The 15,172-nt window shown below is 42.3% G+C and overlaps 1 protein-coding gene across 3 annotated transcripts in view; it reads right to left on the reverse strand.

The window, feature by feature from the left end:
- The window catches only part of HMGCLL1 (3-hydroxy-3-methylglutaryl-CoA lyase like 1), a 1,049,558-nt gene that overhangs the window by 392,009 nt on the left and 642,377 nt on the right, over positions 1 to 15,172 (reverse strand). For 2 of the 3 annotated variants that reach the window (XM_078646801.1, XM_078646800.1), the window contains one exon: positions 14,429 to 14,492. The exons of the other annotated variant lie outside the window; for it this stretch is intronic. In XM_078646801.1, coding sequence (XP_078502927.1) covers positions 14,429 to 14,492 — 64 coding nt within the window. The remainder of the gene's footprint in view (positions 1 to 14,428; positions 14,493 to 15,172) is intronic. 3 annotated transcript variants of the gene reach the window in all.

Raw genomic sequence — 15,172 nt, forward strand, 5'->3', positions numbered from 1 at the left:
AAGGCTTCCAAGAAGTAGCGTACAACCTGCAGGGCATGCACTTCAGTGACTCGTGATGTGTAGTAATAAAAAAAATACAATAAAAACATTGCCTGTACTGATCCTTATTCCAAGAAGTCAATAATCTGGGTGACAGCAAATGAATTATTGTCAACCTCTTCACGAATTATTCGAAAACATATTTTATTTATTTGTTTAAAGATCATTTTACTTTTCTCATAATATCATATATCAACAATTTTTAACATTACTCACAAGACCGAAACACAATTGAATGACTATCAACAAATACACGAATAATCAACAACATCAAGAGACAACTTACTCACATACAAAACATGAAACACAAAACATATACACTAAATCATCTTTTCTCAAGAATTCTTTGAATTGGTTAGTCAATCTAGAGAAACCAACAGAAACAGTGTGAATAGTTTAACAGAAATATTCCTGCACTGTGCCAATTCATGGACTTCTATTTTGTCATTTGTTACACCAGGCAGAAAAAACTCTTATTATTGATTACACTTGTTTAAAAAAAATAAAAACTGGTTGAAGCGTTTCGAACCCCATGAGTTGTTGGCTGGGGGTTCTCCTCAGGACCAATCACTATAAAACAATAACAAATAAAAATATTATGGACCAAAACTCCCTCAGTGTGGGAGCAAAGACAATCAATGCAATTTAAGGGCCCTTAACCGTTCAGTTTGCAGGCGGCTAGATTACCTATTTGGCGAAATCAGCTGATTTTGCATATAGACTCAATCAATTGCTGGCTAGCATGGATTTCTGCAATAACAAAAAGACAAAGAAAAAAAAATGTCTAAGGGATCAGTTTGAAAGTCTTGTCATGGCGGCGTGAGGCACAAATACAATAAGTCCACTCCTTGCTTGCTTAATGTGAAACGGGTCAGTAGGACTTCATGTTAGATTGAATGGGTAGTAGACGCTAAGCAATTTGTTTAGCCTGCCCTCACTCCCCCAAAAAAGAGGGGCCATGCATATTTCTTTAACACCAGTTTAGGTTTTAATGATGCCCACTGAATTATTTTACTATCAAGCATAAAAGAGTAACTCCTGTCCCCAAACATAAAATCATCTCTAATCTTGCAACTCAATGGGGAATCGATGCTTTAGTCCCAGCAATTTCAATCAAAGCGAAAACAGAGACAAAAAATTGCTCAAGTCATATTTTTAAGCTAAAAGCAGTTAAACTTTTTACTGCCTTTGTTTGTATGCCGGCATTTTGAGCATTATCTGTCTTCGTGAACCTTGCTTAATGTCGAACCGCGGGCCGCTAGTAAGACCATAGACATTACAATTGCCCGACAACTTGATACTCCATCCTGTGGGTCTGAATAGACTACGCCGCTGCACAAACGAGTTTCAGTACAGTTGGCTCTCAAACAATAGCACTGGTAACCTCAATGGAAATACGTGCAGGTTAGCACACGAAGTGGAAGCTGGAGCCCGGTGACTAAGTGGGATGGGTAAAAGGGAGGGGGGGAGTGAGAGCAGGGAGAGTGGAGTAGAGGAGCAGAGAAAGAGACAACAATGAAAGCATAACTAGCACGGTGCTGATGAAAGGGAGCCGCGCTGATAGAGCTCATAGCTCCAGTTTTCCCCAGAGACCAGAGCCAGTCCATGTCCAGGGCAACTGCGAGAAGTAGACAGCAGTAGCCCCGGCACTAGAAGCAAGCAGCACCGCCGTCACCATGTCCTCCTGCGACTCGGCTACTCTGCTGTAAGGCAGGTCAGGTTGGAGCCTGCTGACTATTTGGGAGGGAGGTGGTAGAGGACCCGGGAAAATAAATACCAGTGAAAGCAAAACCAGTGTAGTGCTTGTGAAACGGGTGCAGCGCTGATAAAATGTGCATGTCCACAATACATAAACAAACAAATGCGGCCAGCAACCAACAGTGCCCAGAAATAACAGTGAAAGCGAAACCAGTGCGGGGCTCATGAAATGGGCACCACGCGAAAAGTGTGTATGTCCACAATACATAAACAAACAAATGCGGCCAGCAGCCAACAGCGCCCAGAAATAACAGTGAAAGCAAAACCAGTGCTGTACTCGTAAAAAGGGTGCTGCTCATAAAGTATGTATGTCCTCAATACATAAACAAACAAATGCGTGCAGAGCTTGTGAAACGGGCGTCACGCATATCTTATCTTATCTTAACAGGAATTTATAAAGCGCCCGGTGACCGTGAGGTTTCATGGCGCTGATCAGGCAGATGTCACATCTAGGGGAAGTTACACAAGAGCTTGCTCATACAGCCAGGTCTTAAGCAATCTTCTGAACCCCAGGAGATTGTTGCTCATCCAGATTGCTGATGGCAAGGAGTTCCAGGTTTGGGGCGAGGTAGGAGAACCTAAACCCTCCCTGGCGTCTGAGCTTGAAGGTAGGAGTAGACAGGAGATGAAGATGGGTGGACCGTAGGTTGCGGAGAGGAGCATGCCTTACTATTAGGCAGCTAATAAATTTGGGGCTACTACCGTACAGGGCTTTAAAGATTATACATCCTGACTTAAAGGCAATGTGTTGGGCAATAGGCAGCCAGTGAAGTTTGTCCAACAGGGGTCTAGCAGAAAGCCAACTAGGTTGCTTGTGGATTTACCTAACGGCCTGATTTTGTACCAGTTGGAGGCACTTGAGTAGGCACAAGGGAAGGCCAAGGCATATGGCATTGGAAAAGTCTAGGCGAGACAGTACCAAAGCAATCACAACCTGTATCAGGGCAGTGTGGGTAAGCAAGTGGGCAATTTTCCTGATCCTGCGCAGCTAAAATAAGCAGGACGAGACCACTGCCCCCACTTGGCCTCTGAGAGAGAAGTCAGCATTAAGGATGACCCCAAGACTTTTTACTGATGAAGAGAGGACAGGAGAGGGCCCCAATTCCACCGGCATATAGTGAGGGCCCCAAGAAAGTTCGCACTTCCCAGGCAAGATTAATGCTGTCTTGCCAGGGTTGAGTTGCAAATGGTTTAAGTCCATCCAGCTCTGAATATGGAGTACTTTGGAATTGAAGGATGGAATCAGAGGAACTGTCTAGGGTAAAAACCAGCTGGAGGTCATCCGCAAAGTTAAAGGTAGTAACCTTCATGTTTTTTAATGAATGAATCAAAGGCCGGAGATAAAGGTTAAACCGGAGTGGGAAAAGGGACGAGCCTTGTGGGACTCCACATGAAGTCGTGAGGTCGGTAGCAGTGAAAGAAGCAAGGCGAACAGCTTGGGTTCTGCCCTCAAGAAAGGATTTAATCCAGTTGTAGGCAGAACTCAATATGCCGGCCTGTTTGACACGGTCCAACAGGATTTTATGGTCGACCGTGTCAAACGCGGCCGACAGATCTAGTAGCATCAGAGCCCGGGGGTCACCTTTGTCGGCATTGGCTCTCATAGTATCCATCATAGCCAGAATCACAGCCTCGGTAGAGTGGGCGGGCCGAAAGCCAGCTTGGTGTGGCTCTAGGTATTCTGTCTGTTCGATAAAGTTGGAGAGGCTCTTAGTCACATAAGCCTCTAAGATCTTAGCGAGGAAAGGGAGGATAGAGTTAGGCCAGTAATTGGAGGGATTCAGAGGATCAGCCTCCGGCTTTTTAAGGAGAAGGACGAAAATAGCATTCTTAAAAGCAGAAGGGACCCTGCCCTGCGTGAGAGATTCATTAAGAAAGGGTAAGACGCTGTGGGGTAGGTTGGTAAAAACGTCCATCAAGATATGAGGGGCAGCAGTCATTAGGGGAGCCGGATTTGACACGAGTCAGCAAGTCTGAAAAGGTCGAAGGGCAAATAGTGGGAAGATGATCCAGAGTGGATACATTAGTTATCAGATTATCCAGGGATTCCCTATGCAATGTAATAGGAATACTGGCTTCTCCAGGAAAAAGGTATTCAGAGAATCACATAAATCTTGAGTTGGTGTCTGTACGGGAAGGGTCCTCTCGGAATTACATAGGTAATTGACTATTGAAAAGATTTCTTTCGACTTATTCTGGGCGTCTGATATTCTTTGAGAGAAATAGGCTGCTTTAGCTCCCAGAAAAGCAGTTTTGTATTATTTACGAGCTAATGAAAACTGGAGTTTGTTTTCCTTTCTTTTTGGCGGGGTTCAAGTTTCTGTTTTTTTAGCTCAGCAGAGAACCATTTTTGGGAGTCAGAAAGACGAGCACGGGTGAACTTAGTAAGTGGTGCGTGAATATTACAGGCTGACAGTAACCATGTAGAGATATTCGCTTCCATGGAGTAAACATCTGAGTTAAAGGTGTGTACTGAACTCGCCAGTGTATCCGCAAAAGCTTGTTTATCTAAAGCCCTCCATTTTCTGGTCACTCCGCCATTAGATGTGAGGATCTTGGACTTGGAAAGCAGTATGACATTGAATTGTATTAAATGGTGGTCTGACCATATGCATGGGGAAATAGACAATTCTGTCAGTGTGAGATTGGTGGACCAAATTTGGTCCAATGCATGGCCTTTTATATGAGTGGCAGAGTGAATGTGTAGGACAAAATTTAAATTTAAAAGTAAATCAAGTAGCTCTGTAGCATGGGACCATCGACGCAGTTTACTGAATCTCTAATAATCGGTCATGTAATTTTACCTCCCATCTTTTTAGAGTCGGCTAGAGACATAGGAAGGTTCTTATTCATACCTTGGATTGCCGATCTGAGCCTTAGATTTGGAGACCAGGTAATTCAGAACTCATGCGCGATATCCATGCACTATGCCCATCGCCACAGTTTACTGAATTTCTGAAAATTTCGTGTTCTTCCCCCCCCCTTTTCTCAGGTCTATGTGGCACATCTGATTTATGGTGCACGCCTGGATATTACACAAGCTCTTTGATTGTTGGGACGTATAAGGGTAAGCATTATACACACAGGAGTGATTTTCGCATGGACAATCTCTGGGGCTCCCCCTAGGGGAGAGTCAGTAAATGATATGTGAATCCTGTTCTGCTTTTATGGCCATGAACGGGACTAGTTTACAGACGGATATAATGCTTACTTTAGACACAGCAGGCTGGGAGACAAAAATGTTATGAGCCCCTAGCAGAATTTTACCAGTGGCTATAGTTCTGAATATTGCAATCCCATACAGGACAGCCTGCTTCTCAGAGGCTTGATCTGCCGGGGTCTGTCTGTCTGTTAGAAAGTGTCCGCCATAGCATGGACTCCTCGCAGATGGGCCAATACGGCGGGTTGTGGACATCAGTCAGGGAAGGGGTTAAACAGCCAGTTCACAATATTTCCTTGTGCAAGCATGTCAGTCCACATCATTAAACTACAAAAATGATTGCAAAAATAACAGTGACATGTTTATAAAGTGGCATGTTTGTATAATATGAAGTTAAATTAACGTAAATAAGGGTGTGGCTTTATTTTAAATATTGCAGTTACACTTAAAATAGAAATATGTAGTATTTTACTAGATTACAAAGGAATATAAAACAGGATGGCTCAGAATGTAAACAAAATTACCACCAACAAACTTCACACGTGTTTAGTCACTAATATAAGGCTTCCAAGAAGTAGCGTACAACCTGCAGGGCATTCACTTCAGTGACTCGTGATGTGTAGTAATAAAAAAAATACAATAAAAACATTGCCTGTACTGATCCTTATTCCAAGAAGTCAATAATCTGGGTGACAGCAAATGAATTATTGTCAACCTCTTCACAAATTATTCGAAACCTATTTTATTTATTTGTTTAAAGATCATTTTACTTTTCTCATAATATCATATATCAACAATTTTTAACATTACTCACGAGACCAAAACACAATTGAATGACTATCAACAAATACACGAATAATCAACAACATCAAGAGACGACATACTCACATACAAAACATGAAACACAAAACATATACACTAAATCATCTTTTCTCAAGAATTCTTTGCATTAGTTAGTCAATCTAGAGAAACCAACAGAAACAGTGTGAATAGTTTAACAGAAATATTCCTGCACTGTGCCAATTTATGGACTTCTATTTTGTCATTTGTTACACCAGGCAGAAAAAACTCTTATTATTGATTACACTTGTTTAAAAAAAATAAAAACTGGTTGAAGCGTTTCGCACCCCATGAGTTGTTGGCTGGGGGTTCTCCTCAGGACCAATCACTAGAAAACAATAACAAATAAAAATATTATGGACCAAAACTCCTTCAGTGTGGGAGCAAAGACAATCAATGCAATTTAAGGGCCCTTAACCGTTCAGTTTGCAGGCGCCTAGATTACCTATTTTGCGAAATCAGCTGATTTTGCATATAGACTCAATCAATTGCTGGCTAGCATGGATTTCTGCAATAACAAAAAGACAAAGAAAAAAAATGTCTATGAGATCAGTTTGAAAGTCTTGTCATGGCGGCGAGAGGCACAAATACAATACGTCCACTCCTTGCTTGCTTAATGTGAAACGGGTCAGTAGGACTTCATGTTAGATTGAATGGGTTGTAGACGCTAAGCAATTTGTTTAGCCTGCCCCCACTCCCCCAAAAAAGAGGGGCCATGCATATTTCTTTAACACCAGTTTAGATTTTAATTATGCCCACTGAATATTTTACTATCAAGCATAAAAGAGTAACTCCTGTCCCCAAACATAAAATCATCTCTAATCCTACAACTCAATGGGGAATCGATGCTTTAGTCCCAGCAATTTCAATCAAAGCGAAAACAGAGACAAAAAACAGCGCAAGTCATATTTTTAAGCTAAAAGCAGTTAAACTTTTTACTGCCTTTGTTTGTATGCCGGCATTTTGAGCATTATCTGTCTTCGTGAACCTTGCTTAACCACTTGGATGCTAAGGCATGCCGATCATGCCCATTGACTTTCCATTGAAATCAATGGAAACTCCATGACGAGTTACCCTTGTCATTAGCGCTGAAGGGGTTAATGTCGAACCGCGGGCCGCTCGTAGACCATAGACAGTACAATTGCCCGACAACTTGATACTCCATCCTGTGGGTCTGAATAGACTACGCCGCTGCACAAAAAAAGTTTCAGTACAGTTGGCTCTCAAACAATAGCACTGGTAACCTCAATGGAAATACGTGCAGGTTAGCACACGAAGTGGAAGCTGGAGCCCGGTGACTATGTGGGAGGGGTAAAAGGGAGGGGGGAGTGAGAGCAGGGAGAGTGGAGTAGAGGAGCAGAGAAAGAGACAACAATGAAAGCATAACTAGCACGGTGCTGATGAAAGGGAGCCGCGCTGATAGAGCTCATAGCTCCAGTTTTCCCCAGAGACCAGAGCCAGTCCATGTCCAGGGCAACTGCGAGAAGTAGACAGCAGTAGCCCCTGCACTAGAAGCAAGCAGCACTGCCCTCACCATGTCCTCCTGCGACTCGGCTACTCTGCTGTAAGGCAGGTCAGGTTGGAGCCTGCTGACTATTTGGGAGGGAGGGGGTAGAGGACCCGGGAAAATAAATACCAGTGAAAGCAAAACCAGTGTAGTGCTTGTGAAACGGGTGCAGCACTGATAAAGTGTGCATGTCCAAAATACATAAACAAACAAATGCGGCCAGCAACCAACAGTGCCCAGAAATAACGGAAAGCGAAACCAATGCGGTGCTCATGAAATGGGCACCACGCAAAAAGTGTGTATGTCCACAATACATAAACAAACAAATGCGGCCAGCAGCCAACAGCGCCCAGAAATAACAGTGAAAGCAAAACCAGTGCTGTACTCGTAAAAAGGGTGCCGCTCATGAAGTATATATGTCCTCAATACATAAACAAACAAATGCATGCAGAGCTTGTGAAACGGGCGTCACGCATATCTTATCTTATCTTAACAGGAATTTATAAAGCACACGGTGACCCTGAGGTTTCATGGCGCTGATCAGGCAGATGTCACATCAAGGGGAAGTTACACAAGAGCTTGCTCATACAGCCAGGTCTTAAGCAATCTTCTGAACCCCAGGAGATTGTTGCTCATCCAGATTGCTGATGGCAAGGAGTTCCAGAGTTTTGGGGCGAGGTAGGAGAACCTAAACCCTCCCTGGCGTCTGAGCTTGAAGGTAGGAGTAGACAGGAGATGAAGATGGGTGGACCGTAGGTTGCGGAGAGGAGCATGCCTTACTATTAGGCAGCTAATAAATTTGGGGCTACTACCGTACAGGGCTTTAAAGATTATACATCCTGAATTAAAGGCAATGCGTTGGGCAATAGGCAGCCAGTGAAGTTTGTCCAACAGGGGTCTAGCAGAAAGCCATCGTGGTTGCTTGTGGATTAACCTAGCTGCCTGATTTTGTACCAGTTGGAGGCACTTGAGTAGGCACAAGGGAAGGCCAAGGTATATGGAGTTGGAAAAGTCTAGGCGAGACAGTACCAAAGCAATCACAACCTGTATCAGGGCAGAGTGGGTAAGCAAGTGGGCAATTTTCCTGATCCTGCGCAGCTTAAATAAGCAGGACGAGACCACTGCCCCCACTTGGCCTCTGAGAGAGAAGTCAGCGTTAAGGATGACCCCAAGACTTTTTACTAATGAAGAGGGGACAGGAGAGGGCCCCAATTCCACCGGTCAATAGTGAGGGCCCCAAGAAAGTTTGCTCTTCCCAGGCAAGATTAATTCTGTCTTGCCAGGGTTGAGTTTCAAATGGTTTAAGTCCATCCAGCTCTGCATATGGAGCATAGTACTTTGGAATTGAAGGATGGAATCAGATGAACTGTCTAGGGTAAAAACCAGCTGGAGGTCGTCCGCATAGTTAAAGGTAGTAACCTTCATGTTTTTTAATGAATGAATCAAAGGCCGGAGATAAAGGTTAAACCGGAGTGGGAAAAGGGACGAGCCTTGTGGGACTCCACATGAAGTTGTGAGTTCGGGAGCAGTGAAAGAAGCAAGGCGAACAGCTTGGGTTCTGCCCTCAAGAAAGGATTTAATCCAGTTGTAGGCAGAACTCAATATGCCGGCCTGTTTGACACGGTCCAACAGGATTTTATGGTCGACCGTGTCAAACGCGGCCGACAGATCTAGTAGCACCAGAGCCTGGGGGTCACCTTTGTCGGCATTGGCTCTCATAGTATCCATCATAGCCAGAATCACAGCCTCGGTAAAGTGGGCGGGCCGAAAGCCAGCTTGGTGTTGATCTAGGTATTCTGTCTGTTCGATAAAGTTGGAGAGGCTCTTAGTCACATGAGCCTCAAAGATCTTAGCGAGGAAAGGGAGGAGAGCAATAGGCCAGTAATTGGAGGGATTCAGAGGATCAGCCTCCGGCTTTTTAAGTAGAAGGACGACAATAGCATTCTTAAAAGCAGAAGGGACCCTGTCCTGTGTGAGAGATTCGTTAAGAAAGGGTAAGACGCTGTGAGGTAGGTTGGTAAAAACGTCCATCAAGATATGGGGGGCAGCAGTCATTAGGGGAGCCGGATTTGACACGAGCCAGCAAGTCTGAAAAGGTCGAAGGGCAAATAGTGGGAAGAGGATCCAGAGTGGATACATTAGTTATCAGATTATCCAGGGATTCCCTGTGCAATGTAATAGGAATACTGGCTTCTCCAGGAAAAAAGTTGTTCAGGGAATCACATAAATCTTGAGTTGGTGTCTGTACGGGAAGGGTCCTCTCGGAATTACATAGGTCATTGACTATTGAAAAGATTTCTTTCGACTTATTCTGGGCGTCTGATATTCTTTGAGAGAAATAGGCTGCTTTAGCTCCCAGAATAGCAGTTTTGTATTATTTACGAGCTAATGAAAACTGGAGTTTGTTTTCCAAGGAGTAGCGTGAACTCCATTTCCTTTCTTTTTGGCAGAGTTCAAGTTTCTGTTTTTTTAGCTCAGCAGAGAACCATTTTTGGGAGTCAGAAAGACGAGCACGGGTGAACTTAGTAAGTGGGGCGTGAATATTAAAGGCTGACAGTAACCAAGTAGAGATATTCGCTTCCATGGAGTTAACATCTGAGTTAAAGGTGTGTACTGAACTCGCCAGTGTATCCGCAAAAGCTTGTTTATCTAAAGCCCTCCATTTTCTGGTCACTCCGCAATTAGATGTGAGGATCTTGGACTTGGAAAGCAGTATGACATTGAATTGTATTAAATGGTGGTCTGACCATATGCATGGGGAAATAGACAATTCTGTCAGTGTGAGATTGGTGGACCAAATTTGGTCCAATGCGTGGCCTTTTATATGAGTGGCAGAGTGAATGTGTTGGACAAAATTTAAATTTAAAAGTAAATCAAGTAGCTCTGTAGTATGGGACCATCGACGCAGTTTACTGAATCTCTAATAATCGGTCATGTAATTTTACCTCTCATCCTTTTTAGAGTCGGCTAGAGACATAGGAAGGTTCTTATTCATACCTTGGATTGCCGATCTGAGCCTTAGATTTGGAGACCAGGTAATTCAGAACTCATGCGCAATATCCATGCACTATGCCCATCTCCACAGTTTACTGAATTTCTGAAAATTTCGTGTTCTTCCCCCCCTTTTCTCAGGTCTATGTGGCACATCTGATGGATGGTGCACGCCTGGATATTACACAAGCTCTTTGATTGTTGGGACGTATAAGGGTAAGCATTATCCACACAGGAGTGATTTTCGCATGGACAATCTCTGGGGCTCCCCCTAGGGGAGAGTCAGTAAATGATATGTGAATCCTGTTCTGCTTTTATGGCCATGAACGGGACTAGGTTACAGACGGATATAATGCTTACTTTAGACACATATAAGGGGTTTATAATGTCAATCCCATGATATTTTGGGTTCTTGGGCAGGGCTTTCTACTTTACTAATATACACTTATATACCTATTATCTGCGCTCAATGTCTTCCACAGTTCAAACCACAGCCCCGCCTCCATTGTATCCTGATCAGGGACTACTTTTCCTTCAAAGACAAAGTGAATAGAAAGAACTTCACTACAATTTTACAAATGTGAGTGACCAAATCTGCCTCCCCCTGGGTAGTTACCATCTGCATCACTGCTGACGGAGGGGGGTGCGACTGGGACAGGGAGGTGAACATGCCAAGTGCTGTCTTAAGGCTCAGACATTCTTGCTTTTCTTTTTTGGAATAGATACATTCGGGCAGTGCATAAAGCAGCAATTATCACAACATTTGTCTACTCTCACACAACCTGCCGAATCGTACATGAGGTGTCAGTTCATTTCGGTAGGTCCCTGTGTTGTTTTTATACTATTCTCTATCCGCATGATTGCCATGACTCAGTATGCATTCTTTCCTTTATTTTGTAACAATTGTATGGGCAGAGGACAGTTCTGCCACTGGCTCTTCATGGTTAATTGTCTCACAAATGCCTTTTTTCCTGATATAATCCCCTGCATGTTAGAAACAGAAATGGGTTGGGACTAAGTGAACAGATAGTATTGACCATATGACTTTGTACCTGGTTTGGGGAGGCCATGGCCTATGGCCTGGCCCTGTTGGCGCCTTTGGTGTACTAAGATTGAATTGGATATTGTAACACTGGCAGCTATGTTTTTGGATGCTAAGCCTGTGCCTAGACATTTAATGTAATTTCCATTGAAATGAATGGGCACTCCATGACGAGTTACCCTTGTCATTAGCATCCAAGTGGTTAACTTGTGACTATTGTTGCTCGGCTGAGCATATAAATAGTTCATGATTTTAATTGTATGCTTATATGTTTTGTTTTGTTATAATACAGCCCTGAAGAAGTCCCATCTGGGACGAAACGCGTCGGCTGTTCTTTCTTACAAATGGAACAATAAAGAGGATTTTTCTAAAAAATTGGACATCACTCTCAGTGTCTTTGTAACAAGCTTGTGACTTAATTTTCACAATTCTTACATGTGGTGCACCTGTGCTTATGAATTAAATTACGTCAAGTTCTGTTTGGAACTATCACTGTGATGGTGGGTGTTTACCGGTGTGCACACAAATCCCAATCTAAAATGTAAAGGGAAAATTACTACTGTGGTTATTTTTGTTAGGTGCATTTGTAAAGAAGGTTCCACTGTCTGCCTTGTTCTTGCAGCTCTGTAGCATGGGACCCTCCTAAGGCGTCATTGAACCAATAGTTCAGGTCGCCAATAAGTAAGATGGGAGTGAAGTTCATGGCAAGATTAACCAGCTGATCACATAAGGAGATGGGAAAATTACGCATGGACTGAGGGGGCCGATAAAGCAAGACAAAAATAAGAGCTCCAGAGCTGGAGTCAAGTTTGATAACTATATTCTCCACCGCCGGCAGGACCAGGGGAGAAACAGAGATAAATTTGTGATGTTTAAGTATAATTGCGGTGACTCCACCACCGGGCCTACCTGAGGATCGGTTAGCCTGTAGTATATAGTAGTCCTGGAGTAGGGCGGCCAAAACATCAGAGATAGAGTCCTGGGACAGCCAGGTTTCAGTAAGCAGAAGTATATCTGGTTTGTCTTCAGAAAGAAATAAAAAAATGTCAAGCTGATGTTTAACTAAGGAACGTGTGTTAAGGTACATAATGCAAAGGACAGAATGTTTAGCAGTGGTTGGGTCAAGGGTGAGGGAATGCAGAGGAGTAAAATAGGGGTAGGGAGGGGACTGTGTATATGGGAAATTCCGTTAGTCCCTATGCGGTTACAGGTGGCTACATCAAGAGGTAAGCACTGTGTAGGAAAAGATCTGAGTTCCTCAGAGGAGTATTTTAGAAAATGGCCATGGTGTCTGAGTCCCAGGGCTCGTCAGGGCGCGGACTGGCGCAGACGGGCTTGCCTTTGGCGCGCCTTAGGTCATCCACCAGCGCGCCCGATGCGCACGTCCGCTGCGCTCCCACCATATAGTGTGCATTTAAGCCTAGACTCCGCCTCTAGCTCCTCCCACCTAGCATAAGGTATGTATGTCCACAATACATAAACAAACAAATAAGTCCGGCAACGAAAAGCACCTGAAGCTATACTAAAGTGAAAGCACGCCGTTCCACATACTTCTAAGAAATTAAATATACAAATAGTCCCAGACAAACACAATAACATTTAGGAGTGTAAGGAAACTGTAAATGGCCGGAGCTCCTTGCCTAAAACCAGAAATGATGTATCGGAGACTTAGCCACTAAGGAGTCAGGAAATTAAAGTGACGCAGGAGTGAACCAATTGCAAGCAGCAGGCTGGATTACACCCAATAGAGTGTTTACAGCAGGTCTTGCAGACAGCGCTTGTATTCTGATGCTCGACCTAAAAATAGCTTGGGCAATTATGGACTTGGCATGTGCTAATCAAATGCTCTTTTTCTCGGAGCATTTAAATGCACTTTAGGAGCTTAAATAAACAAGAAAACATAATTCCTGGGTGATGGACAATAGTAGATCATGGAATCATGCGACCACAACAATAAAAGTACTACATTAAATGCCCATCCTGGGGACAGTTAAATATTGAGTTCTGACCTGGTCCCACTCATTGGAGTATCAGACTGAGGGCTGAGACACATAATTGGAACCTTACATCAAAGACTTTTTGTTGTTTAAACATTTTGCTAGATGCACGTTAAATGGCAGGTTGCTCCAGGTAGTGCAGGAAAAATTATGAAAAAATCTCAGAAATTAGATGAAAAGAGTTAATGACTTCAGCTGTCTGAATCGAGAATTGTTGCAGGCCCATCCCTATTTTGTTGTTCAGATGTCAGTGCCTGGAACCATTTGCTTGATCTTGGTACTTTACAAGATTTTAGTCTTTATTTGAACAAGTTGTATCGCATTACATCCCTAATAATATGGTTAAGTGCATAAAAGTTTCACATACATATACTTTTATCAGGGTCAGTGGTGGTTGTGTCCTTCGCATGAGACAGCCTTCATTTAAAATAATTTTTCTGAGGAATATCTGACATTATCCCAGCGCTGCTTTATCAAGCAATGTATGTTGTTTGCAAGCTTAAAGTTCAAAGTTATTCACATGTGATGTAATGGACAAACCAATAACAAAACTTAATACTACAAAAACTAAAGTAAATTAAATTAAATGATTGGATTAATCATAACCTATAAGAATGTACGCTGTTTAAAAAATCAAATAGAAACTCAATAAAAATCGGTAGTTGATAAAATTCAGATGGCTGGCTCGTTGAAAAAATGTCTCAAAACAAGACGAATTATACCAGATTGATATATAAATCAATTCCAAACGCATATATTCATGATGACGTCAAGGCATAGCCTATTTAATCACAAATTACAATGCACGCAGTGGTAGCAACTAACTTTGTAAAAATAAACGTTCATAGAGTCACTACTCATGCATCGCAGCAGTGTGTATTGCTGGAGGGCGACACTAGTTGTGTCTTTCAAATTTTAATATTTTCTTCAGATGGTTACAGAGTACCAATTTATCTTCATAATTTTCACCGCGATTGTATTCGTTTTAAGGCTTCGTTTGTTCCATTTATATTTGAGAAGATAACCAATCACTTTGAAATCAGGTACTTTTCATGTACAATCAAATTACATTAAACACAGAGAACAAATCTTACTTCTGCCACTTTATCTGGTACAATGTTCCCTTCATAAGGACATCCCAATGCACAGGACACATACCTATTTATGAATGAAAAACAGATTTGCATTTGCTCTAGATAGATACCAATAACATATAGCACAATAACAAGTAACAAATAAGGTCAGTTGAGAAAAGAATGGGAGAGAACGTGAAGTCTATGTTAATTGAAGTGATAGTATGTCATAGAAAGGGAAAGGAAAAAAACAGATGGAAAAGGTAAATTAATTAAAAATAAAAATATAAATACAAAATATATACATATCTATTGGTCTGATAATACTGTGAGTAAAACACAACACTTTTAGTGAGATTTAAAGAGAGGTTGAATTTAGATGTACTCAAATTAATTGAGAATGTTGTTAGATTATATGTGAATTATGTAAAAGGATATAGGCTTTAATGAGGCATTCAAAATCCAAAATAAAAACATAATTTATGGCTAAGCAATCCGAGTTGTAATTACCACAAAATAATTAAATTGGGTTCAATTAATACAGGTGTTTGCTCTCTGAAATTCTACTTGGTTACCAAAATGTATATGCAAGTGAAAACCTCCAGGTTAAATTTCACAGAATATGGACTTGTGGACATGTATATCTTCAGATGGCATATTGGTAAGTGGAAAATCTATCAGGCATTACATATTATATATTGTACCATATTTAACAGTAGAGACAGTGTGTATATGCATATTTCTATCATGGTGAGAGGACAAGGA

This window comes from Lissotriton helveticus, chromosome 6, assembly GCF_964261635.1.
Source record: "Lissotriton helveticus chromosome 6, aLisHel1.1, whole genome shotgun sequence".
NCBI classification, from domain to species: Eukaryota; Metazoa; Chordata; class Amphibia; order Caudata; family Salamandridae; genus Lissotriton; species Lissotriton helveticus.